The sequence below is a fragment of the Poecilia formosa genome, unplaced genomic scaffold (assembly GCF_000485575.1).
Source record: "Poecilia formosa unplaced genomic scaffold, Poecilia_formosa-5.1.2 Scaffold616, whole genome shotgun sequence".
NCBI classification, from domain to species: Eukaryota; Metazoa; Chordata; class Actinopteri; order Cyprinodontiformes; family Poeciliidae; genus Poecilia; species Poecilia formosa.
In genome coordinates this window covers 98,651-126,479 of record NW_006800555.1, presented here as the reverse complement: position 1 = coordinate 126,479, position 27,829 = coordinate 98,651, and the positions used below count along the sequence as shown (strand labels likewise).

The window sequence follows — 27,829 nt, the reverse complement described above, 5'->3', positions numbered from 1 at the left end:
ATTATTTTTCGGTTAGCCTCAGAGGAAACTGTACAGGGTTAAATAGAGGTAATGTTTGACAGCACCCCCTCCCTTTTCTGCCTCTCCTCTCCCAGCATCTCTGTTATTCTTCGTATTTTATCTGAGTCACTGTGTCGGTCGAACCGAACCGGAACTGTTCAGCAATTTTTCCAGGTTCTGTCTGGTTCCTGTGGTGAAAATACACGATGACCCAGGTGGTTCCGAGGCGTGTTGACATGACAGGTAAGGCAAAATGGGGTTGATTAGCGTTTTTCCATCTTACTCAGGGTAACTGTTCTCATAATATGATGAAATAATCGCAGAACTACTTTACAGTGCTGGCTGACAAAAAACAATTCTTGATATTTCAGTTTATAAATAACATTTAAGTGAGAACAATATGTGTTTGTTGCATTAACTGCATGGATTAAATCATTTCCCGCCCTCTTTTTTCTATAAAATGTTCAAATTTAGGAAACATTTAAGTTGGGAAAAACACTGCTGGTCCTTGATGCAATGTTTTTATTATTGTTATTATATTAAGTATTTTTGTCTGTGCTGTTGGAAGATAAATCAGACATAACATTATGACTACTGTCAGGTGAAATTATTAACACTATTGGAGTGGGATGTATTAACCAGCAAATGGACATTTTGTTATTTAATTTGATGGGTTAGAGGTAGGAAAAATGTGTAGCAATTTGAATTATTATGGTGAGACGACTGGGATAGACCATCTTCAAATGAGGAGCTCTGGTAGGATCTACTTTATTGTTCCCAAAGGTAAATTAGATGTTACTGTAAGCCATATAAAAATTATTTTAAAAAGTTGTTGTAGATGTTAATGGCTGCAGGCAAGAATGATTTCCTGTAGCAGTCAGTACAACAGTGTTTCTGAATAAGCCTCTGACTGAAAATACAGTCTGATGAAGAGGATACTCGGGCTTATTACACAAAATTCATTCAGTTATAAATGAAATAATATGCCTTTTTAAATATATATTTAATAATTATATTACTTAAAATGCTTATTTATCTTGATGAAAAGTTGCTTCTTATTTGAACTTATATTTGCATTAGAAAGTTAAAAATGTTTGGTAAAATGTGTTTTGCAGGCTGGTGGTCATATTGTTATATCTAAGCAGTTTTTTTCTGTAAAGCCATTTATCCAGCTTGTCATTATAAAATAAGGTGACACCATATGACTGTAAATATTTCACCGTTATGTAATTTCATCCTGCAGTTAATTAAAGTGGAGCCAGAGCCCCGGTTGGGTTGGGACTAAACTGAGATTTGCATATATTTGCATGTCTGATGACTGAGCTGAGAATCTGTTTTTAGATGTTTGTGAGCCTCCATCTGTCCTCTGACATCTTCTGGCTGATTTCATGTCAGTTTGAGTGACTGAATGTGAAAAAAGACAACATGGCTGGAGGTTGGGCTCCAAGGGTTCTGCTCAGACAGCTCTGCTCTGACCCTTGACCCCAACCTCCACACATGGATGGCAGCTGATTCATTTTATTTTGACTGGCAGCTGTGGATGCAAGCAGAAATTGGATTTATATTTAATGTTGATGATGTGTTTATCTGTAAAATCTCAGCTTTGGTTCCTCCTCCTGCTACACTGACCAGCAGCAGACATGCTTCACCTGTTCAGTCACCGTCCAGTCCTACAGGTAAACACCAGGAACTCTGCTGTTTACCGAAAATAATGCAATATATAAATATAGTTTTTAATATTTGTGATTAAATTGGAACTACTCTGACATTTTAATACACTACAGGAAGTACATATTTATCTTCTTTCTCATTTCTCCAGGCTCTCGGCTGAATTTATCTAAAGAAAGACAAGAGAGCAGACAGAGAACCCAAGGTCAGTTCTCCAGCAGGTGGCGCCACTTCCAAACACTTTAAAACACTGACAGGGAAAAAAATCAATTACAATTTAAAGGCAGCATTTTTTAGTGCAGCTGTGTGAAAAATGTGAACATTTGGGCCGTAATGATGATGCCTGTGTTTGTCTTCCTGCTGGGCGGCCATCAGAGCGGTCGCTGCAGGATAAGGAGCGGCGGACGCAGCAGCAGCTGGAGCACTGCGCCGAGGAGCGAGGCAGGAAGATGGAGCAGCAGAGGAGGAAGGAGCAGCAGCGCCGGGCGGCGGCCCAGGAGAAGAGACGGCAGCAGCAGGATGCAGAGAAGGTCAGAGGTCACCACAGGATGGGGAAGATAAAGCTTAACTTAAAAATACGCTAACAAAACAGAGTGTAAACAGAACGGCAGCCATGTTTTCTGGTTATAGACTGAGAGGCGGAGCTAAAGCATCCAACCAACCATCCGTTAATACATCCACCTGTTCATCTGTTAATCAATTCATCCATCCATCCGTCCATCCATCCATCTTTCTGTTTTCTCCACTTCCTTTCTTCCTCTCCTGTGTTGCTGAATTACCTGAGTTGATCTGTAGCTCAGTTTCTGTTTGCTGAAAGTGAGGAAGAGAATAATGCCACAGCTCCAGTGACTTCCTGTCTGTTGACCAAACTGTGTTCATCCGTCCGGCTGGAACATGAAAAGCTTGGCTGAGTTTCTGCATCATGAGTCAGATCAGTTTTCCAGAGCAGCTCCACATCTGCAAACAGCAGATAAATGATCCAGTCCGTCCTGATAATCCAGGCAGAACTTCAGTTTTAAATCCTGCTGGATTTTTAAAGTTTCTTTCTGTTTCTTTTACCTTCCAGTTAACGACTATTTGGCTTTTCCTGAAGTCTCATTTATGACTCCAACTATACAATAAAAGCACCGCAAACTGGGAAGCTTTGTCTGGTTTTTATGGCTCTTTATTTGAGAGAGCAGAGACATGCAGTTAATGGCCGGGTCAATAGAGACTGGACCTGGTACAGATCACCTCCATTATGGTTAACCTGCTGCACTTTAAAGCTTTTTATAAACAAATACATCAAATTTATGTAAAGTGTCAGTATTCACATGGTTGGTCCTCCATCTTGCTTCTGAGTGACTTTAAGGACGTTTGGTGATTAAGTTGAGCAGAAAATACTGAAATAGGATTTTTATAAATGAAAGTTTAGGTTAACTTAGTAGGGAGTTAATCTGGATCTGATGTGTCAAACATCTGGACACAACTGCAGCTGTGATGTTGGATCCTGTTCATTCAGAAATTAATTGTATTTAATACTGTTGAACCTCAGCATGTCACTGTAAGGTCACTTTAGTTTTCACTTATCAAAAATGACAAATAATTCTGAAAATATTGTATTTTAATTTCAAAACAGAGTAATGGATAAAAAACTGAAAAGGTTTTTCCTCGTTCTTAAATAACTAATTTTCATTACAAACAACTAACAAAGCCATATTTGTGCTTTCTGCTCATATTTTCTTAATCCTACAACCAAAATGTTCAAAAAGCCGAGTCTGTAGAGTTTATAATGATTTTAATGTGAATCCTCCTGCTTTTAAATCTAAATATTATCTGATTATACAATTTTATATATTAATATAATAAATACATCTTTGTATCAAGTAACTGTATTGTGTTGGCAAGTCCAGTGTTTTATTGTCTTTAGTTTGGCAGGTTTATATGGAGGACTAATACTGCCAAAATTTACAATAAATAATTAAATGAGAAAATTAATAAATAAAGGTGGAAATTACAACATATTTAATTTATTGTTTTCCGATATATTTGTTCATTTTCAATTTTATTTTCTCATTTACCCTTTCTGTTTTATTTTTTCTTTTAATTCTTAATTTTTTTTTCAATTTCATTTCCTCATAAATTTTTATTTCCACATTTATCTATGCACGTCTTATTTTCAGCTTTATTTCCTTATTTCCTTATTTATTTTAAATTTTATGGGGGGTTTTGTCAGTTTTGGCAGGATCAGTCTTCCATAGTAAAATACTTTATGAAGTAGTTAGTGGAGGACGGAGCGACATTTGGATGTAATGTTTGTAGATGTGTCATTTATCCGCTGTCAGCCCCACCCATTCACATCCATATACATAACCTAATGACATAACAATTGGTCGGCCACCTGGGGAAATGACATCACTTTAATTTTCCATTTCCTGGAGCAGACGGTCGATGACAGCAGAGCGAAAGACAGATATGGGATCAATGTGTCAGAATACGAAGAATGAAAACCTGAACATATAAATTTGAGTAAAACGTAAAAGTAGAATTGAAATGTAAGGAATTATTTTATCTGTAAATGATCATTATCACTCTCGTTTACAAGCAAACCACACAAATTAGTTTTGGATCTGAACATTGGACGCCATCTTTGTTCTTAAAATCCTTCTGTCAGCGCACCTGACAGAAGGATTTTGTCTGGACCAATCTATTTTAGCGATTTACATAAAAAACTGACATAAAAACCTGATGATTTCCATTATTTTAGAGTCTTCCAGTTCCAGTGTTAAATGTTATTCAGAATTTAAAGTTTATTTGAGAATGTGTTCATTCCTTATTATGCCATGAAAATGGTCTCAAAGCAACAATATTATTGTTCTGGGATAATTTATCGTCCAGTAAAGTTTGTTATCATGTATGTAAATAAACTTCTTCTCAGTCGAGTATTTAACCTATTAGCTGTCAGAAAATGGCTCTACAGATTTAAATTAGTTAATTACAGCTACTAGAGGTGCATTTGCTTTGTAAATATCCTGGATTAACACAAATTTGCTTCTCGTTATTCCAGCCGATTCTTTATTATGGCAGAAGAGGAAATGTAACAGATATCATTAGATCCTTCAATAAGCCCTGAATTGGCTACATTTCGTCCTGATCGTATTTAATGGGTAACTTTAGCTGTGATTGGAGTTTCTCCCTGTCCTGCATCAGGATGCAGCAACAGCCTCTGCTGCAGTCGGCTAATCCATCCCCAGCGGTTGCTCCATCTTTGATCTGCTTCTGTTTCAGTTTCTGTCCACTTCTGCTCGCTCTGCCCCGTTCTCTGGCGCTGCACCCCCTCCGTCCTCCTGCAGTGCGTGACTCTGCATGCACCTTCAGCAAACTCCCCTCAGTGCTGAGCCGGGGCATTTCCATCCCGTATAAACAGGCAGTTAACTGGAGCAGCTGGCAGAGTGACGGCGAAGCTGCTGCAGGTCTGGGGAGGAAAATATCAAGAAAACGTTCAGAATAAAAACAGAAACAAGGGCTGAATGTTTACAGCATGGAAACAACGGAATACGAAAACAAATTAATCATTTAAAATACAATAATTCAGATTTTAAAAACCAGGAAAGTCTGAGCTTTTCACTTGTTGATGTTAGAATTATTTTTTTAGCTGCAGAGGCATCTTTTGGTACAAATAATGAAGCGTTCACTAAATCAATCAATCAATCAAGTTTATTTGTATATCACAAGGCAGTTCAAAGTGCTTTACATTTACAAAGCTATAAAGTCCAAACAGTGACCTGAGCAACGTTACATTTTAATGAGCCATCACCAGATTATTCACATCAGATCTGTTGGCCAATGTCTGAAAACCACAGAGTGCTGTTATTGAGCTTCAGGGAATAAAATGTTGATTTTCTTATTTAAAAAAGCAGTTGAATTATTTGATTATTTGTAATTTTTATGTATTTCTAATGTATAAAATAAGCTGTGGTTAATTGAAAAATCTGCAGAATGTTTTTTATCTGATTAATCGATTAGTAGAAAAATCGATTATTTGTCAGAATAATTTATTATTAAAATGAATTTTACTTGCATCTCTAGTTTCAGGAAGCAGATTAATGACAAATAATCAGCATCCTTTGCTACAAATAATCAAAAAATTCTTGGAATAATTATTCGAATAATTGATTAATCACCAGAATAATTGATTAATCAACAAATTCATCAATATAATAATCAATTACTAAAACAATAATTAGTTCCAGCCATAGAAATGCCATCCTGTTGTGGCAATAATCTTTTTTTCTGTTTTTAAGTCATAATTCAGCTGCTTCTTTATATTTTTATTTCTGCAGTTGTGTTCTGCTTTTGTTTCTGATTAAATATTTTTTACTTGGAAAAAAATAATTTAATGAAAATATATTGAATAATGTCGTGTGCAGCTCGTTTGTATGTTAAATCAAATGTCAGAGAATAATTGCATGACAACACAACATGGAGTGTTTTCGTGCGTGTGTGTGTGTGTGTGTGTGTGTGTGTGTGTGTGTGTGTGTGTGTGTGTGTGTGTGTGTGTGTGTCGGGGGTTGGTGACAAGCTGCAGCTGGCCCCTCCTGCCAGGCAATGTGCTCTGTCATTAGAGAGGGAGTGGGCGATCGAGGTAAAGAGAGGGAGGAGAGAGGGAGTCGGAGCCGGCAGACGGACGAGCGAAGGCGCGGCGCTGCCGTATCATGACCCTCTGACTGACAGACAGGAGGACGCAGGGGGAGACGCTGCTGTTGCACGCGGTTGCCATGGCGCATCTGTCTCCGAGCGCATCGCCCGGCGTCCGTCGCCGTAGCGATGGCTCGGTGAGAGAATGTCTCTTCTTCCCTGTTTCTGAACGCAACGAGCAGGAGAGGCTGGAGGCCCTGGTGCGCCGGCGAGCCGGGGGCGCCGAGCGGCGCGGTGGCGGCGGCGGCTGCGGCGGCGTGGAGGCCCAGGAGCAGCTGGACAACAGGCCCAAACGCTGGACCTGGGGCGGGCCGCCTGACGGAGCCGAAGGTGAGTTCAGCCTCAGCCGGGAGCTTTGTTGTGATGGTGATGATGTCATGGGAAGACTGGGAGTAATGGAGGGATGGGGGATGGAGAGGAGGAGTGGAGGTCAGGTGGAGAGGAAGAGGGGGATGGTGGGATGGAAGGGTGGAGACATGAGAGAGGAGGAAGTGATGATGTGAGGAGGAGAAGTGATGTAGGAAGAAAAGGGTGTGGAGGCTGCAATGCAGGAGCAGCAAACCTCGCAGGGCTTCGCATCATCCGACCTGAGCAGGTAACGGCTTCACCGCTGCTGGTCGGGGCTACAGGTGTGTGTGTGTGTGTGTGTGTTTTATTTCCCTGCTGGGAGACACAGAGTCTCACCTTGAGCACAAGGCCGCATGCAGAAACTCAAAGTGCGACATTACGGCTCGTTTCCTTCCTGATTCACGGCGTTCTGTTGTTTGTTTCTCCGTTACATCAGCGATGAACCGCCGCTGGTTTTATCCATCAGTTGTCCTCAGCTGAGGCTCTGGCTCCGGCCCGGGGACGGGGTCCGCCCAGCGGCAGCTCTGGCTCCGATCTGGGGACGGGGTCCGCCCAGCGGTGGCTCTGGCTCCGGCCCGGGGATGGGGTCCGCCCAGCGGCGGCTCTGGCTCCGATCTGGGGACGGGGTCCGCCCAGCGGTGGCTCTGGTTCCGATCTGGGGACGGGGTCCGCCCAGCGGCGGCTCTGGTTCTGCCCCGGCTGCCTGATCTGGGATCTGCGGCCCACTGCAGCAGAAACAGCAGCGTCTCATCTTACAGCTACAGGACGGAGATGATGGGCTGCGTTCTCAGAAACTCACATTTTCTGCATCAGAAATGCTTCAAAACTGATTTATTGGATGGGATGAACTGCAAATTTAGTCTGTTAAATTAGGAATATAATGGATTAATTATGGAAATGCGTCCAACTGTTGGAGCTGGACTGTTTTGTTTAGATTTTTAAAGCATCAACATTACCAGTCAGAGTCTCCTTTAGGGGTCCAGTCTGGAGAAAAGCTAAGAGTTTCCACCACTTCCTGTCCGGCAGCAGGGCATAAAAATAACATTTTTCACACCAAACCTGATTTCCAGTTTTAATCGGTTTTCTTTTTCTGGCTTTCTTTTCTAAAAAAAGAAAGAAAACATGTATTATTTCAGTCATCCTTCTGGAAGTTGACAAATAAATAAAAGCTGTGAAACAAGATGGTGGCAGAGTGCATTGATGGGGAAAAATTATTCCCCGTCAATTTTCTGTTGGTTTTAAAACTCCTGCCTCCGTCAGCGAACTTTAAGGAAGTGTTTTCTCTTTTGTTTCTGAAAAATTAGTTTATTTTCTCAAGTGTCAGGTACTGACTGGCTGCAGGAAGCGTTAGCAGGATGGGATGTTGGGCCTTTAGCTGAGTGTCTTAATGTGACCCGTCGGTTCTGGTTGATCAGGAAAATGTTTTTATTCAGCAGGTTGGAGCGATTGCCTTCCAGTTTGGTGTTGATCTTTGATCCACCTCTTCATCCTGTTTGCTCTGCAGCAGCTAAACGCTGCAGTCGGTTAGGATTTGGATGCATTACAAACAGCATGATGGCCTAATAATGGCTGACAGATCAGACATGTAGAGTCAGTGCAGACGATAAATCAGTTAATCATGAGATAAATCAAAACAAGCTCAATCATTTCCATTTTCATAATTTATTATTTTTCTCTCTTTCTACTGTGTGATAAAAGTTTTCAGTCTTTGGTCTCAACTATAGCAATTTTGTTTACAAAGACTTTATAATTAATTTTATTTGGGATATTTAAAATGTCTTCCAGTTCCAGTGTTAACTCTTCATTAGGATTTCAAGTTTATTTATCTTTGAGATTTTGCATTATTACACTGTTATTATCATTATGTTACTTTACAATGGTCTCAAGACAACAATATTATCGTTTATCGCTATAATTTCTGGGACAATTTATCGTCCAGCATAATTTGTTATTGTGACGAACCTCTGAGTGTATTTGTGTGTCGCACTGCAGTTTGGACTGATTTCCTCTCTAATCTGTAATAAAAACCTTATTTCATGCTTTATTGGATTCAGATTGAGATTTCTGCGTCTAAATGCAGTGATAAACAGCGACCTCCTTCCTCTGTTCTGCAGTGATTTAATATTTATATTCACTGGATTTACCTCCATATTTAACCATTTACTTATTTTGATTCTGTAAATGTTACACAGTCCCAGCTGCATGAAATAATTACATGTCTGATAAACGATTTAAAGGAAAATCTAAAAAAGTAGAAAATTATCTAAGCAAATAAAAAACCGGGATACAAATGACTAAAAAAGCAAAACAGAATGGAAAAAATAAAGAAAGAGAACAGATTAGTTTAGTTCATATATTTCTATATATTTTCCCATTTTTAGCAGATTTAGTTACATCTTGAGCTTCTGTTATAACTACATGAGCTAACTCCAGCTTTCTGGATGAGGAAGTGACATCAAAGCTTCTTTATACCGAATAAAAATGGATCCGGATGAGAAAGTCTGAGCCTCTGCTTGTGCGATGTGACGTTTTGCTGTCATTTCACGGCGGATTTTTCTGTCGCCGTGTTTTGTCCAAGTCGTTGCTGCTTCCTGCTCAGATGGACGATAACTCCCGGAGTTTGGCCGGATCCTCGGGTGTGTGTCGGTGTGTGAGTGCGTAACGCTTTGCTTCTTCCGCTCTGCTTCGCCTGCTGCCCAGGTAACCCTCAGACCCCGCCCTGCCATGCCATTGGCTCCGCTCAGCCCAATGAGCTTCCTGCCGCTTCCAGCGCCAGCCAATCCCGTAACGGTACTGACCTCATGACTGTGTGCCACGCCCATCCCGCCTCCTCTGCAGCCGCCTGCATGCATGCGCCGTCTTTGTGTCGTCAAACTGGCTGTGGCGTCGTCCTGAAGTGTGTTTGTGACGTTCATTGGCTGTAAATCAGCAGCAGTGATGCTCAAAAAGGACATTTCACGTCTATGTCCGTTTCTTACTTACTTTCTAGTCAAAATAATCCAGATTTTTAAACATAACCTGTTAAAATATTGCAGTAAACAGGTAAACTTACTACTTTTAATGTAGAATCTGAATCTGCAAATGTTAAGGAGTCCCTGCTGCATGAAGTTATTACATTTCACTCTGCCAGTAAAATAATAAAACAGAAATAAAAACAGTAGAAGAAGAAGTAAACAAAAATGCATAAATTATAAAAATTGCAAAACATAAATGGAAAAAATATAGAATCAAGTCCAGTTTTTCAGGAACCATCATTTTACTACGACGGTAAAAAAAAAAAGAAACAATGGAAAATGAACTAAATAAATTTAACACATGTATGCAAATGATTAAAAATACAGAACAATAATGGAAAAAACACAAGAATATAAAAAGAAGGAAAATAGATTAGGTTAGTTTATAAATGTATATTTCTCCAATATTTTCCCACTTTTTAGCAGATATAATAAATAACCCCGACATGTTGCCTTTCCACCAGTCAGTTTTTTGTCTAATTATTAATATAAAAAGCATTTTTGATTAATTCTGGAGATAAAATGCAAAAATTCCATCTAATTTGATTCGACCTCCTTTCCATTGTGGTTCTGATCCGTATTCGGTCCAGTCAGTTGTTTTCTAAATGCCACTGATTGTGATGCTAAATGCCTCCTGCTGCTGTGTGATGTTTATGGGAGTCATGTGACTTCATTCATGTGAGCAGATTATAGAAAATGACTTTCATTTATTTGTTGTCTAAATTTATTCATGACTGGAACAAAATGTTCAGTTCCAGATGTTTGAACAGATAAAAACTGCTAAGATTATATTTTGCTCTCATATTTTCATTTTCTACCTGTAAACAAACAATTTAGTGACAATTTTCTTATTTTACTTATTAGTTTGATGTTTTTCCAGTTTAATATTTTCGTTTATCATATAAATGGACATTAAATTTTCTTCCTATTATTTCACATTATTTTTCAGAATCTCATCCCTGATTGAAGAAAAATCACAGTAATTGATTTCCTGCTGGTTGATATCATTTATTGACTTTATTTCTGACTAAAAGCAGATTTAAGAAATTTAATTTAATTGGTAATTTATCAAAGCAGTAAGAAATGTCTCACTATGCAATATGAATTTAAACGTCCCACCCAGACGGATCCGTTTTCCTCTAGAAGTCTGTAAAGAACAAAATGGTGAAAAGATGAGCAGTGAAAACAAAATTAGTAAAACATAAAATAACTATTGATCAGCAAAGTGAATCTTTGTCTTCACAGTAAATAAACTGAGGAGACGATCAGGACTCAGTCATCCTGATCACAGGCGGCGGCTCCTCTTCCTGTCCTCCCTGCTTTGTTTAGCCAGGCATGAACACGACTCTCAGCAGGGAGTCCATCCTATGAACCACTCACTCACACACACACACACACACACACACACACACACACACACACACACACACACACACACACACACACGCATCATGCCAGACATTCAGCCTGTAGCTATCACCAACGCCCAGACCAGACAGCAGCTACACATATTTTAATCGTTACTGACCCATTTTACTCACCAGCAGCTGCAAAAATCCAGATTTTTCTTTTCTTCATTTGTTTTCTCATTTTGCTGCTACAGAAAATATGTGCAGATTTACAAAAACTGTTATAAAAATGCCTCTTGTCGTGCTTTCCTTACTCTGGTAGCCATGGTTACGATATCATTACCACAATGTTGAATAATTAAGGATCCAAACAGGAGATTCAGAATCTAACACTGTCAAAATTATTAATTGTTTAATTTGGGCTTAAATGAAGCTACTTAAAAAACCCTGATATAATTAACACAGGATAAAGTGTAGTTAAAATCTAAGTAACTGTTTTATTTTAGTAGATGAATAAAAATGGGTTTGATAATTGAGCTACAGCTGAAATAACCAGAAATAAAAACATAAAAGACAACATCAAATGACAAAGCCAGACATGCAACAATATACAGGAAATAAAAATGCAGTAGAAACATAATAAAACAGATAAAACCAATACTAACATCTGAAAATATTTTTAAATTATCGCCACAAAATCAGTGATTTTGATTTGAAAAAAATCACAAGAACAAAGATGAAATCTTGGAGGAAATGTTTCAAGTAGTTGAACTTTCAGGCTGCAGTCAAATGATTATTAAATGTGAAAAAGAAAGAAGAAAACCAGATAATAATACGATGACAAAAAGTAACGTATCCCTTCCTGCCACACCATAAACCTTTAGCCCTTCATTCTAGAAACACGTCACACAAAATGATAACGACAGTCAAACCCCAGAGACGTCAGGATTATTGCAAACATTTGGGTTAAACTTGAAGCTTTATGTAATCTTATTGTTTTTTAAATAAGAAAAGTGAGTAAAATATGTTAAAATGACTCCGCCTTTCAGTTCTTCTGCATTCTTCATCTCACTTTTCATTCATTTCATGTTTACACAGGAGTAATGATAAATGTAGCTGAATGAAATTACTGGTGCAGTATTTTTTTATTGAGCTGTCTGATAACATTAACTCTGAACATAGAAAGATTAAAAGAGTTAAAGCTGACTAAACAGACTGAAATTACATATTTTATGAGCTTTGGGAAATCAGCTGCTTACAAACTTTAAGATGAACCTTTAATTATTCATGAAATGCCTCAAAACAGGAAGTACAGTTTACACAGCTTGTTATTTATAATAAATTAATCAATTTTCTGATCAGACCGAGTCATTTTTATTAGATGAGGATCCATGGTGCCTTCAGGCGCTGTAGGAAACGTTACCTCTGCCATCACCCTCATTTCATGACGAAGCGCCTCTGCTGCTTCATGCCTGCCTTGCATCTCCGAGGTTAATTCATGCAGCGGCTCATCGACCTGCAGGATTATCTTCTGTGTGAGCAGTTTGGTGTTTGATCTTCGGTGTTTCCAACACATTTAGTGTCACAAACGCAGCGGGAAATCAGCCGTGGATGTTTCTGTGGAAATAACTAACCAGTGGGTTTTTTGTTGTTTTTTTATTAGTAGTTGACTTCCTGTCTCCACCAACGATGGATCAGCCAATCAACAAGCAGCTTTCCAGCTCCTCGGCGGCTCTCAGCTCCCCAGAGAGAGGTGAGACCAAACATGGCTGAACAGGAAGCAGATCAGGCCGATCGATGATTTAACAATCACAATCTGGTTGTAATATCTAAAGCTGCAAACTATCAGGAGAACATGTGACCGTGATGTTATTATCCTGATCAGGTTTTAAAAGCAAAGCTTTGGATAAAGATAAACTCTTTGTTCTTGTGTTTAATTAGGATTTGATTATTTCTTGATTTCTTTTGTTTTAGAATTTAAATATTTTTAGCTAAGAACCAACTTTTGCTTAAAACTTTTACATTTATGATTAAACAAATGCTTCTTTGGGCCAACATGCCGGATGTGACATTATGAATGTTTTTGTAACATGTTTTCTTTGTGTCATTATGTCTGTTATTTATTTTTGTGCCTGTTGGTCTGTGACCTGTCAGTGTCCTCTGTGTCCCGTCGAACAGCTTCCCCCAACAACAACAGATCCTTCAGGAGTTCCTCCAACCGCAGAAGCATCGCCGGATTCCCCGAGGAAAAAGCCAAAACACCAACGGTCAGAAGAAAAAAATGAGCTTTTCTTGTTTTATAATAACAGGATCATCATCGTTAACAACTTATTCCAATTTAACATCATACTTGTCAGCAGCTGCTGCTTTAAATGGGTGTTTAGAGATAAATTATCTTATATTACCTTAAGAGTTATATTATCTTAACAATTATAAGATAATATGTAAAAGGTTTTAATTCCAACCAGGCCTGTCACAATACCAAATGTTGGTATTTTAAGGACCAAAATGACAATAATTCATATATATATAACAAAATAACTTATGAAACTTTTACAGAAACTGCAGGTCTGTGTCTGGTCAATTCTTGGTTAAAACATGTTTGTTTTTTATTCAGTGAGTAGAAAATCCAGAAATTTTACTCAAATAAGAGTAGAGATACTTCAAAATAAAAGTACTCAAGTAAAAGTAAAAGGTAGTGTAGCAAAAATACTCCTAAAAGTAATTTTTTTCAAAAAATTGCTCAAGTAAATGTAACTAGTTACTGTCCAACTCTGTCTGTTTGTATTGCTGGATGTGATTATTATTGATTTAGTTTAGTTGGTAATAAAACAGCTGATTTCTGTCATTAATAATTATAAATGTGACCTGTAGGGGGAGACACCCAACACTCCGGTCCGTAGTTCTTCCTTCAAGGCCAACAGTAAAGGCCACGCTGCGTCGAAGCGGTACGTAGTCACACAAACTCTCCTCCGATCCTGTTCCTGCTCCAGATGACGGCATGCTGTCCTTACAGGGTGAGGTCCAACCGGAGCCGCGCCCAGTCGCCCTGCTCCCCTGGACAGTACCCGCCCTCCCCGCTGCGGCAGAGGGCCCCCACCCCCGGCGCCGACGACAGGGGCAACAACGACAACAAAGGTCACGGCACTCTGGAGAGGAAATCTGCCAAATCTGAAGCTCCAGACAACAAGAAGATCAGCAAATCCAGCAGCAGAGAGCTGAACGCAGGTAACGTCATTATTATTATTATTATTATTATTATTATTATTATTATTATTATTATGATGATGATGATGATGATTATTATTATNAACCTCTGAGTGTATTTGTGTGTCGCACTGCAGTTTGGACTGATTTCCTCTCTAATCTGTAATAAAAACCTTATTTCATGCTTTATTGGATTCAGATTGAGATTTCTGCGTCTAAATGCAGTGATAAACAGCGACCTCCTTCCTCTGTTCTGCAGTGATTTAATATTTATATTCACTGGATTTACCTCCATATTTAACCATTTACTTATTTTGATTCTGTAAATGTTACACAGTCCCAGCTGCATGAAATAATTACATGTCTGATAAACGATTTAAAGGAAAATCTAAAAAAGTAGAAAATTATCTAAGCAAATAAAAAACCGGGATACAAATGACTAAAAAAGCAAAACAGAATGGAAAAAATAAAGAAAGAGAACAGATTAGTTTAGTTCATATATTTCTATATATTTTCCCATTTTTAGCAGATTTAGTTACATCTTGAGCTTCTGTTATAACTACATGAGCTAACTCCAGCTTTCTGGATGAGGAAGTGACATCAAAGCTTCTTTATACCGAATAAAAATGGATCCGGATGAGAAAGTCTGAGCCTCTGCTTGTGCGATGTGACGTTTTGCTGTCATTTCACGGCGGATTTTTCTGTCGCCGTGTTTTGTCCAAGTCGTTGCTGCTTCCTGCTCAGATGGACGATAACTCCCGGAGTTTGGCCGGATCCTCGGGTGTGTGTCGGTGTGTGAGTGCGTAACGCTTTGCTTCTTCCGCTCTGCTTCGCCTGCTGCCCAGGTAACCCTCAGACCCCGCCCTGCCATGCCATTGGCTCCGCTCAGCCCAATGAGCTTCCTGCCGCTTCCAGCGCCAGCCAATCCCGTAACGGTACTGACCTCATGACTGTGTGCCACGCCCATCCCGCCTCCTCTGCAGCCGCCTGCATGCATGCGCCGTCTTTGTGTCGTCAAACTGGCTGTGGCGTCGTCCTGAAGTGTGTTTGTGACGTTCATTGGCTGTAAATCAGCAGCAGTGATGCTCAAAAAGGACATTTCACGTCTATGTCCGTTTCTTACTTACTTTCTAGTCAAAATAATCCAGATTTTTAAACATAACCTGTTAAAATATTGCAGTAAACAGGTAAACTTACTACTTTTAATGTAGAATCTGAATCTGCAAATGTTAAGGAGTCCCTGCTGCATGAAGTTATTACATTTCACTCTGCCAGTAAAATAATAAAACAGAAATAAAAACAGTAGAAGAAGAAGTAAACAAAAATGCATAAATTATAAAAATTGCAAAACATAAATGGAAAAAATATAGAATCAAGTCCAGTTTTTCAGGAACCATCATTTTACTACGACGGTAAAAAAAAAAAGAAACAATGGAAAATGAACTAAATAAATTTAACACATGTATGCAAATGATTAAAAATACAGAACAATAATGGAAAAAACACAAGAATATAAAAAGAAGGAAAATAGATTAGGTTAGTTTATAAATGTATATTTCTCCAATATTTTCCCACTTTTTAGCAGATATAATAAATAACCCCGACATGTTGCCTTTCCACCAGTCAGTTTTTTGTCTAATTATTAATATAAAAAGCATTTTTGATTAATTCTGGAGATAAAATGCAAAAATTCCATCTAATTTGATTCGACCTCCTTTCCATTGTGGTTCTGATCCGTATTCGGTCCAGTCAGTTGTTTTCTAAATGCCACTGATTGTGATGCTAAATGCCTCCTGCTGCTGTGTGATGTTTATGGGAGTCATGTGACTTCATTCATGTGAGCAGATTATAGAAAATGACTTTCATTTATTTGTTGTCTAAATTTATTCATGACTGGAACAAAATGTTCAGTTCCAGATGTTTGAACAGATAAAAACTGCTAAGATTATATTTTGCTCTCATATTTTCATTTTCTACCTGTAAACAAACAATTTAGTGACAATTTTCTTATTTTACTTATTAGTTTGATGTTTTTCCAGTTTAATATTTTCGTTTATCATATAAATGGACATTAAATTTTCTTCCTATTATTTCACATTATTTTTCAGAATCTCATCCCTGATTGAAGAAAAATCACAGTAATTGATTTCCTGCTGGTTGATATCATTTATTGACTTTATTTCTGACTAAAAGCAGATTTAAGAAATTTAATTTAATTGGTAATTTATCAAAGCAGTAAGAAATGTCTCACTATGCAATATGAATTTAAACGTCCCACCCAGACGGATCCGTTTTCCTCTAGAAGTCTGTAAAGAACAAAATGGTGAAAAGATGAGCAGTGAAAACAAAATTAGTAAAACATAAAATAACTATTGATCAGCAAAGTGAATCTTTGTCTTCACAGTAAATAAACTGAGGAGACGATCAGGACTCAGTCATCCTGATCACAGGCGGCGGCTCCTCTTCCTGTCCTCCCTGCTTTGTTTAGCCAGGCATGAACACGACTCTCAGCAGGGAGTCCATCCTATGAACCACTCACTCACACACACACACACACACACACACACACACACACACACACACACACACACACACACACACACACGCATCATGCCAGACATTCAGCCTGTAGCTATCACCAACGCCCAGACCAGACAGCAGCTACACATATTTTAATCGTTACTGACCCATTTTACTCACCAGCAGCTGCAAAAATCCAGATTTTTCTTTTCTTCATTTGTTTTCTCATTTTGCTGCTACAGAAAATATGTGCAGATTTACAAAAACTGTTATAAAAATGCCTCTTGTCGTGCTTTCCTTACTCTGGTAGCCATGGTTACGATATCATTACCACAATGTTGAATAATTAAGGATCCAAACAGGAGATTCAGAATCTAACACTGTCAAAATTATTAATTGTTTAATTTGGGCTTAAATGAAGCTACTTAAAAAACCCTGATATAATTAACACAGGATAAAGTGTAGTTAAAATCTAAGTAACTGTTTTATTTTAGTAGATGAATAAAAATGGGTTTGATAATTGAGCTACAGCTGAAATAACCAGAAATAAAAACATAAAAGACAACATCAAATGACAAAGCCAGACATGCAACAATATACAGGAAATAAAAATGCAGTAGAAACATAATAAAACAGATAAAACCAATACTAACATCTGAAAATATTTTTAAATTATCGCCACAAAATCAGTGATTTTGATTTGAAAAAAATCACAAGAACAAAGATGAAATCTTGGAGGAAATGTTTCAAGTAGTTGAACTTTCAGGCTGCAGTCAAATGATTATTAAATGTGAAAAAGAAAGAAGAAAACCAGATAATAATACGATGACAAAAAGTAACGTATCCCTTCCTGCCACACCATAAACCTTTAGCCCTTCATTCTAGAAACACGTCACACAAAATGATAACGACAGTCAAACCCCAGAGACGTCAGGATTATTGCAAACATTTGGGTTAAACTTGAAGCTTTATGTAATCTTATTGTTTTTTAAATAAGAAAAGTGAGTAAAATATGTTAAAATGACTCCGCCTTTCAGTTCTTCTGCATTCTTCATCTCACTTTTCATTCATTTCATGTTTACACAGGAGTAATGATAAATGTAGCTGAATGAAATTACTGGTGCAGTATTTTTTTATTGAGCTGTCTGATAACATTAACTCTGAACATAGAAAGATTAAAAGAGTTAAAGCTGACTAAACAGACTGAAATTACATATTTTATGAGCTTTGGGAAATCAGCTGCTTACAAACTTTAAGATGAACCTTTAATTATTCATGAAATGCCTCAAAACAGGAAGTACAGTTTACACAGCTTGTTATTTATAATAAATTAATCAATTTTCTGATCAGACCGAGTCATTTTTATTAGATGAGGATCCATGGTGCCTTCAGGCGCTGTAGGAAACGTTACCTCTGCCATCACCCTCATTTCATGACGAAGCGCCTCTGCTGCTTCATGCCTGCCTTGCATCTCCGAGGTTAATTCATGCAGCGGCTCATCGACCTGCAGGATTATCTTCTGTGTGAGCAGTTTGGTGTTTGATCTTCGGTGTTTCCAACACATTTAGTGTCACAAACGCAGCGGGAAATCAGCCGTGGATGTTTCTGTGGAAATAACTAACCAGTGGGTTTTTTGTTGTTTTTTTATTAGTAGTTGACTTCCTGTCTCCACCAACGATGGATCAGCCAATCAACAAGCAGCTTTCCAGCTCCTCGGCGGCTCTCAGCTCCCCAGAGAGAGGTGAGACCAAACATGGCTGAACAGGAAGCAGATCAGGCCGATCGATGATTTAACAATCACAATCTGGTTGTAATATCTAAAGCTGCAAACTATCAGGAGAACATGTGACCGTGATGTTATTATCCTGATCAGGTTTTAAAAGCAAAGCTTTGGATAAAGATAAACTCTTTGTTCTTGTGTTTAATTAGGATTTGATTATTTCTTGATTTCTTTTGTTTTAGAATTTAAATATTTTTAGCTAAGAACCAACTTTTGCTTAAAACTTTTACATTTATGATTAAACAAATGCTTCTTTGGGCCAACATGCCGGATGTGACATTATGAATGTTTTTGTAACATGTTTTCTTTGTGTCATTATGTCTGTTATTTATTTTTGTGCCTGTTGGTCTGTGACCTGTCAGTGTCCTCTGTGTCCCGTCGAACAGCTTCCCCCAACAACAACAGATCCTTCAGGAGTTCCTCCAACCGCAGAAGCATCGCCGGATTCCCCGAGGAAAAAGCCAAAACACCAACGGTCAGAAGAAAAAAATGAGCTTTTCTTGTTTTATAATAACAGGATCATCATCGTTAACAACTTATTCCAATTTAACATCATACTTGTCAGCAGCTGCTGCTTTAAATGGGTGTTTAGAGATAAATTATCTTATATTACCTTAAGAGTTATATTATCTTAACAATTATAAGATAATATGTAAAAGGTTTTAATTCCAACCAGGCCTGTCACAATACCAAATGTTGGTATTTTAAGGACCAAAATGACAATAATTCATATATATATAACAAAATAACTTATGAAACTTTTACAGAAACTGCAGGTCTGTGTCTGGTCAATTCTTGGTTAAAACATGTTTGTTTTTTATTCAGTGAGTAGAAAATCCAGAAATTTTACTCAAATAAGAGTAGAGATACTTCAAAATAAAAGTACTCAAGTAAAAGTAAAAGGTAGTGTAGCAAAAATACTCCTAAAAGTAATTTTTTTCAAAAAATTGCTCAAGTAAATGTAACTAGTTACTGTCCAACTCTGTCTGTTTGTATTGCTGGATGTGATTATTATTGATTTAGTTTAGTTGGTAATAAAACAGCTGATTTCTGTCATTAATAATTATAAATGTGACCTGTAGGGGGAGACACCCAACACTCCGGTCCGTAGTTCTTCCTTCAAGGCCAACAGTAAAGGCCACGCTGCGTCGAAGCGGTACGTAGTCACACAAACTCTCCTCCGATCCTGTTCCTGCTCCAGATGACGGCATGCTGTCCTTACAGGGTGAGGTCCAACCGGAGCCGCGCCCAGTCGCCCTGCTCCCCTGGACAGTACCCGCCCTCCCCGCTGCGGCAGAGGGCCCCCACCCCCGGCGCCGACGACAGGGGCAACAACGACAACAAAGGTCACGGCACTCTGGAGAGGAAATCTGCCAAATCTGAAGCTCCAGACAACAAGAAGATCAGCAAATCCAGCAGCAGAGAGCTGAACGCAGTGAACGCAGGTAACGTCATTATTATTATTATTATTATTATTATTATTATTATTATTATTATTATTATTATTATGATGATGATGATGATTATTATTATTATCATTATTATTATTGTTATTATTATTATTATCATCATTATTATTATTATTATTAATTATTATTATTATTGTTATTATTATATATTTTTTATTATTATCATTATCATCATCATTATTATTATTATTATTATTATTGTTATTATTATATATTTTTTATTATTATCATTATCATCATCATCATTGGTGTGAAATCAAGCCTCATCTTCTCTAAACTCTAATAATCAAAGCTTAGACAAACAGATAAGCTCATGTTTACAGTCTAATGACGTCTTAAAGGGGCAGTACCATTTAAATCTAATTGTTTTAGCTTTCCATCATGTTCTAAAGTTTTTCCCTCATCATAAACAAACCTGCAGTGTTGCTTTGATTCTTTTATACATGTTTGAGAAATCCTTTAATCTTTCTGGCAGCCATTCAGCTGCTAAACGCCTGGGTGAACATAGCTCCGCCTTCGAGGCGCAGCTCCTCCCCCACTCAGCTCCTTCAGACTAGCCAGCAGCAGTTAACAAATAGCTTATGGAACTGCTGAGCTCATTATAGGAGCTACTTCTCACTGAACGCTGATAAAAACATCATTAAAGGGTAAATAGAGGAGCCAAGAGGAAACAGATGCAGCATAACCAGACTTCAAAATAAGAGCATGAATATAAACGTCTAACTACTTGAAGAATTCTTAACTTCAACAGAGATGTCAAAGTTTCTTCAAATGAAAGATTATAAAACAATATAAAAGTAAATGAGCTCTTTAGAGTTTGTCCAGAAAACTTAATTGGTGAATTTAATAACCCCACAGAGTCACCAGGCACGCCCAGCGGCCGCAGCGTCGGCGGGACGACGGACGCCGAGGAGGCGTCCCGTCTGCTGGCGGAGCGACGGCGTCTGGCCCGGATCCAGAAGGAGCAGGAGGAGAGGCAGCGGCAGGAGGAGGAGAGGTGAGAGAGACGGTCAGCCTCTCTGGGATCGGCTTGTACTGTCTGAGGCCACAGCTGCTAGGAACAAACTATGAAAACCTGCTGGAGTTCCTATCAGGAAACTATCACAGAACAGGAGAATCTAAATGAATATCAGGTCAGGATCTGAGCTGTGGAACATCATTGCTTGTGTTTTCTTCAGGCTGAAGGCGGAGGAGGAGCAGAGGAGGCAGCAGGAGGCCAGGGAGCGCCAGGAGAGAGCAGCACGAGAGGCCGAGGAGGAGAGAGCGAGGAAGGAGGAGGAGAAGAGGAGCAGAGAGGAGGAGGAGAGACGACAGAAGGAGCAGAGATGGAAGAACATGCAGGACCAGCTGGACAGAGAGGTCAGCAGATTTATGATCAATACTGAGCCAATATTCCCAAACTGCAGCCAATAACCAGGTCTCCATCCAGGTCAAGGGTCACGGAAATGGCTGCTAACATATCTGCAGATCCCGCACATGCTGGACATGAACTGCCTTTTTTTTTTTTCTTTATGTATAAAACATGGCAGTACGTAGATGTACATATTCTAACTGGTTCATTCATCCTTCATTTTATTTCCTCTAAAGCAGGGGTGTCCAAACTGTGGCCCGGGGGCCTCATGTGGCCCATGAAATGATGTTGTTCGGCCCTCTGGCCACAAGTCAAGAACAGTAAAAAATTTGGCAAACAAAGTTGACACCCTAAATAATTTGGAAATTTTCTTTAAATAAGGCAACAGTCTAAAACTCTTTATGCTTTTAATCTTTATTACACAGATTTTATAAAAGTTGTTTATAGTTGAGCAGGGTTAGGGTTAGGGTTAAAACTAAAAAAATAAAATAAAAAAATTTAAAAATGTTTTATTCAATAAATTTTGTGACCTGCCAGTAGTTTACATTTGCCAAATTCGGCCCTCAGGTACAAGGTTTGGACTCCACTGCTCTAAAGTTTATATATTTATACTCAGAGTCCATAAACTATGAGTGAAATTTATTCTGCCCACTAAAACTGATTCTGATATTTTGTTCTAAATGTAATTTAGTTATCTAAAAAATGTTCTCGCCAAGTTTTCTGGCGTTTAGTGAATGCAAGTAAGTTTTATACCCCTAACTAACCTGGAAACTTTTGGTCTGATTTAACTTTAGACAGTGAGAAATTTTTTTTATTCAGTTAATGTAAATATGAGGTTTTGGCTGCTTAAAGTGAGCGTGTCTTTCAGCGGGAGGAGGCCTTCCTGCGGGCGCAGAGGGAGGCTGAGAGGAAGAGGCAGGAGAGGGAGCTGCTGCACATCCAGGAGGAGCAGGAGAGGCAGCAGAGGAAGAAGGTACCAACCGCTGTGCTTCCTCCGTCAGACAGGCAGAAGCAGCTCCACCACTGCGCCCACCAGATCCTGTCCAAATCAGACCGGTTCTCCTCTGTCTTTAATAGATTACCAAAGTAAAATGATACAGAAACAGACCGAAAGCTTTTCATATTTAATCATTATTTTATTAAAGCTGCAGCTCAAGCAAAGCAGCATCACAGGAGAGGTTTTAAAAATACCTTTTAGATACTTTGTCAATTTCCTGAAACCAGAGCTGCAACTACCCATTAGTTTACTAATCAATTATTCTGTCAATTATTCTTACAATTAATTCATTATTTTGATCACCAATCAACCATTTTGACGACTAATCAATTATCCTAACGATTAATCGATTAATCAGTCATTGCAGATTTTTCATTTAACCTTTCAAGCCTTTTACATACATTAGACACACCTTAAAATGCAAATAAATAGTCAAATTCAGTTTTAAATATTCTTTTGCCTAAATTGCAATAGGAACATCACCTTAGTGAACATTTGGTCATTTGTAGCTTTGGATTCGTCTGCAGCTAATCAAATCCTTCTGACATCAACATGTTCAGCCGTTTCTGTTCAACTTCACATCAACGTCGAGCTGATGATTAAGTTTTATCTGTTAAATGATTAATAACTGAACAGCAAAAGGTGCTTAATAAGAGATTTATTTATGTTTTTCACTGAATTTGAACCAGGCGAAGCTAAAAAGTAGAACATATTTCCAGACTAAGAAGGTTTTTCATCTTAAATGCTAAATGTATATATTTTTGTACAGTTTTAACTTAGTTTCTGCTAAGTTAAAACTTAGCAGAAACTAAGTTTGGACTTAGTTTGGACCTCTTTGGGCTCCAAAGAGGACCTCTTTGGAGTCTGTATAATTGATTAATCAATGACTAAATTATTTCACTAATTGATTAATCTGATTAGACATTTCAGCCCTATTTGTGTTGAATCTGTTTTACAGAGAATTGAAGAGATTATGAAGAGGACGAGGAAGAGTGAAGTGGATTCTCCATCTGGAGCATCGGGTAAATATTCAGTCACCCAACCGTTTTAAATTACTGTGTGTCAGTTTATTTTCATGTTTTGGGCCAATTAACCCCTAATGAGATGTGGCAGATTCTGACTTTTTGGAGATTGCTCCAAAAGAAGGAAGTGTACTACAATGCAGGGCATTCTGGGTAAATACAGCCAAAACAAACGCATTAGCATAGCGCCAGCGTGACAAATGGCTCGTGGTCTTTAGCTAAAACAACAGATAAATCCTCTAACTGCTCAAATCTGACGCCCACGTTTTGTTTACATTTCATGAAGAAAGTTGCGCTCAGAGTCTCAGAGGTTTTTGTGTTGTTTCCTTTAGGGGTTTTTGGTGCAGCGCCCCCACAGGACAGGAGGGGAAAAGGTTTTTTTAAAGGTTTTGGTTTGTGAAAGTAAATCGCAGCAGCTGAAAATATAACAAATGTTGCAATTTTTGTGAAAAAACCTTGTAAGACACTGAGAGAACAAAAAGTTAAAAGTCGAAAAACAACAGATAACACAAAATTGGAGAGTAGTAGGAAAAAGTATCAAGTGAGAAGTGGTCAGTTTGTTTCCTCCAGTGGCAGCATAATTACAGAGATAGCTCAGAATAACCAGTTTAACTATCAGGTTTATGAAGAAGGAAAGTTTTAATCTGGAAAGCATCAGGGTGTCTGCCTGATGACCGTCTGGGATATAAATGACTGAAATGGTAAAACTTCACCTTGATGAAGGAGAAAAATTAATCTCAAATCTGCACAGTTTATTTCTGATTCTCTTTCATCATTAGATGCATGTCCAGGTTTTCCAGAGCTGCTTCCTGTGATATTTTCCTCCTGACAGTTTTAGTCTGCAGTGTGACTCAGCAGTTAGATGAGCAGAGAAACGTCGCCCCCTGTCTGCAGGCAGGAGGAACAGCAGCGGCGGTGCAGGAGGAAATGTTGATCAGTGCAGATTTAAAGCTTCTCCTTCATGCTTCACTGCTGCAGTATTCATCATTTTTTCTATGACGGCTTCATTTCCTTATTCCTGATCACATTAAAGCTGCTGAACTGGACCTCAGATCAATAAACATATTTACTCCCTGTTATTTTATTGGGGTTTTTCACAGTGTGTGATGCTAAAGCTGAAGCTGTTGGCGCCTCAGAGGAAGACGCTCCGACTCCGGCTGAAGCCCCCGTCATCATGCTGGGCCCCCTGGAGAATAAAAGCTTTGTGGACGAGCTTTCTGATGGGGTCCAGTCCATGGACGTCAGGTAAACCCACAAACCTTTCTACTCAAACTGGTGAAACGTGAATTACAGCACTGCCTAAAACTGACTCAAAAACCATAAAGTTAGCTTCACTCTTTCAAATAAATTAAAAAATGGATGAAAATATTGTTATTTTTGGTGGTTTTATTTGTGTTTTTGCTTTAAATGTAAATTAAGACTTAAAGTGTTGTGATTTATGAGTAAAATCTGAAAAGACTTACAAACAGCAAACAGAGAAATAAACTGAACCTGGATCTGATAAGAAAACTAAAGGGAACAATGTGAGTTAGTTTTATTTCAAGATATTTACACTAGAAATCAGACAAAAATACTTGGTAATATTTTGTGTTTTTTGCAGCGTGGTTATGCAAAGTACTGATGAACTAATTGGTTATTAGGCCTGTTGCAATAACAAATCAATCAATAGCATGTAAATTAAAATGAGCTCAATAATTTCCATTTGGATGATTTATTGTTTTTCTCTTTTCTCCCTTTAACAAACTGGATGATGAAAATCTCCAGCGTTGTTTTGGTCTCAACTAAGACAATTTTGTTTACAGAGACTTCATAATTCATTTCATTTGTTTTTGTTGTTTATTTATTTTGGGTATTTAAATTCTTCCAGTTTCAGTGTTAAATATTCATTAGAATTTAAAGTTTATTCATCTTTGAGAATATGCTGTATTGTATTACTTGGAATTGGTCTCAAACAGCGATATTATCGTTTATCGCAATATACTTCTGCGACAGTTTATCGTCCAGTAAATCTGTTATGTTTGCTAAATGAAACCTCAGTGAGTAACGTGTGTTTGGGGATCAGCGTTGGGTTTTATTTTCTGTCAGTGAAGTGATTCCCGGTGTTGAACTAAACGTTGTGTCTCTCTGTCGTCGTTGTTCCTGTAAGTTCTCCATCTGTCTCCATCAGCCCCGTCTCCAGGGACGAGCAGGCCAGCGCTCAGGAGTTCTCCCCGGTGGCCGAGGGGCCCGACGGCTACCCACCCGACCAGCCCATGGACCTGGACGCCCCTGGGCGGGGACGCCCCGGGGCCGACACGCCGCCGTACCCCAGGCTGCAGGCCGGCAGCGGCGTGGGAGACCTCAACAAGAACCTGCTGATCCAGGCGTACAGCGCCGCCTCGGAGTCTGCGCAGCTCATCCACAGCGTCGGCCCGAGCAAACTGGACGTCTAACACCGGTACTGGTTCTGGAAGTCCTCCAAAACAATTCAGGTTCTGTTTGAAGAACTTCTCAGGGAAATGTTTGATTTCTGTGTAAAATAGAGACGCAGAGATCCAGATTTTCCACTTTGATATCGATACCTGAGGTTTAGTATCGACCGATATGATACAGAAAAACAGCTGAATAAATTAAAATGCTTCTTTTTTTAAACAGACATAAATGCAATGAAATACAAATGTATTGTAATTTATCAAGTATTTCTGGTCTAGTTTCTAGTACATTCAAAATAAGACAAAACTAACATGCAAATAACTTTCCAGCAAATTATAGGAGCTTTTCAAGTCAATAATTCCTTAATATTGATTTTAAAAAGAACCAGTTCAACTGGCTGATTGTTTCACCTGTAAAATGGGAAAATGTCTTGTTCTAAGTTAAATTATCTAGTAGTTTTTCATCAATATTAAGGAATTATTGATTTTTTAAAGTTTTCATATCTTGCTGAAAAGTTACTTGTAAGTTTTGCCTTATTTCAAATATACTGAAATATTTTAACTAGAAACTAAAAAATACTTGTTAAATTTTGTGTTGTTGCAATTAACGATTAATCAATTACTAAATTATTGAATTAGTTGATTATTTTAATCGCGATTAATCTGATTAATTGTGATTAATCGTGATTAATCATTATTAGTCACGATTAATCAGATGGTTTCAACCCTAATAACAAGAAATCATTAATAGCAATAATAAATTGTACATAATGATGATTTGAAACTGTTTTTATCTCCAAAGTTTTGGAAAAGTTTGAAAACTTCCCTTTAAAATGCTTGAATTTTGCTGTAGAAATAGTGAATCGTTTTAGGAACCCGGTCCAGACGTTTAAATTTATTTAAATTCTGTTTTCAGCCCCTGATTTTGTTTCTTGTCTCGTTTCAGGAGCTACAACAGGAGCAAACACAGCCACCTCCCTCTGCAACAGTAGTCATCCTTCCCACCAGAAACAAAGTTTAGCATCTGATCTTTCATCCGTGTTTCCGAACCGCACCGGAGGCGGCGCAGACGGGGAAGTCCAGCTCACAGAAACATGCTAATAATGTCAGGTTTATGTTTCTGACTGAAAACAAACACTCCTGCCTGCTCAGCAACGTATTTATGACATGAACGTGTGAAGGTTCGGGTGTTTAAACTGTAAATGCTCATCCATAAATCAGAGGTTCTGATGAAGCCCGGTTTGCATCAGCTTCTCCAAACGTTGTAAATAGATCCGACTGCAGGACGATCAGCAGAGCCGCTCCGACGTGTAGCATCTCCGAGCCGGACTAGCCGGTTCCACAGCGTCGGTGTTTTCTGACGCCGTTTACCTTCAAACTGCTGCAGACGCACCCGAGTCTGCACAGGACGACGGCGACTTTGGGCCACAGCAGATGGAAAAACAGAGTAAATTTACACCAGAACAGCTCAGAAAATTTCTACAAAAAACTCAGAAACCTTTAGGTTGAGCTCAGAAACTTTCCTGAAGGTTTCAGAACCTTCAACTGTTGAAACTCTGAAATTTCTTTCTGCTAAAAAATTTCTGAGATAGATTGAATTTTTTCATTTGTTTTTTGCAAATTTTCAACTTTTCAAACTCAGAAATGCCTTTGTTGTTATTTTTTTAAAGAGATTATTCTCAAAATTCCTGAGTTTTTGTTGCATATTTTTGACTTTTCAAACTCTGAAATTTCCTTGTTTCTTGTAGAAATTTTCTGAGATTGATCTCAAAATTATTGAGTTTTTGGTAGAAATGTCCTCCTCTTGTTTCTGTCCACGTGGGCCCTGACTCGCTGTTTAAACTCCCAGCAGACGGTCATATAAACATGCTAACACGTAGCCTGTAGCTTCGGTTTCGCTGCTGCTTCTCGTTCCACCTGCAGGGAAACGGAGGGGAAAAAGCTCCATGTTCTGTGTTTTTTCCTGCAGGATGAAGATGTAAAGTGTAATTGTCTGGCACTGACTGTAACCACACA

At 38.5% G+C, this 27,829-nt stretch overlaps 1 protein-coding gene across 14 annotated transcripts; it reads left to right on the top strand.

The window, feature by feature from the left end:
- Positions 1-27,313, top strand: map7d2b (MAP7 domain containing 2b). Of its 14 annotated transcripts, none has more exons than XM_016665746.1 (17): positions 1-243; positions 1,602-1,676; positions 1,820-1,873; positions 2,044-2,198; positions 6,528-6,675; positions 9,394-9,483; positions 12,744-12,809; positions 13,235-13,323; positions 13,931-14,004; positions 14,073-14,284; positions 20,891-21,029; positions 21,211-21,391; positions 22,252-22,356; positions 23,339-23,402; positions 24,503-24,647; positions 25,549-25,839; positions 26,760-27,313. In XM_016665746.1, the coding sequence occupies exons 1-16, from the start codon at positions 207-209 to the stop codon at positions 25,832-25,834; spliced, it is 1,920 nt and encodes a 639-aa protein (XP_016521232.1). In that variant the 5' UTR covers positions 1-206; the 3' UTR covers positions 25,835-25,839; positions 26,760-27,313. The 14 variants fall into 14 exon arrangements, with proteins under 14 accessions (XP_016521232.1, XP_016521231.1, XP_016521228.1 ...); XM_016665745.1 differs by having other exon boundaries at positions 5-243; positions 13,211-13,323; XM_016665742.1 differs by having other exon boundaries at positions 6-243; positions 12,723-12,809; positions 13,211-13,323.
- The last annotated feature ends 516 nt before the right edge of the window (positions 27,314-27,829 follow it).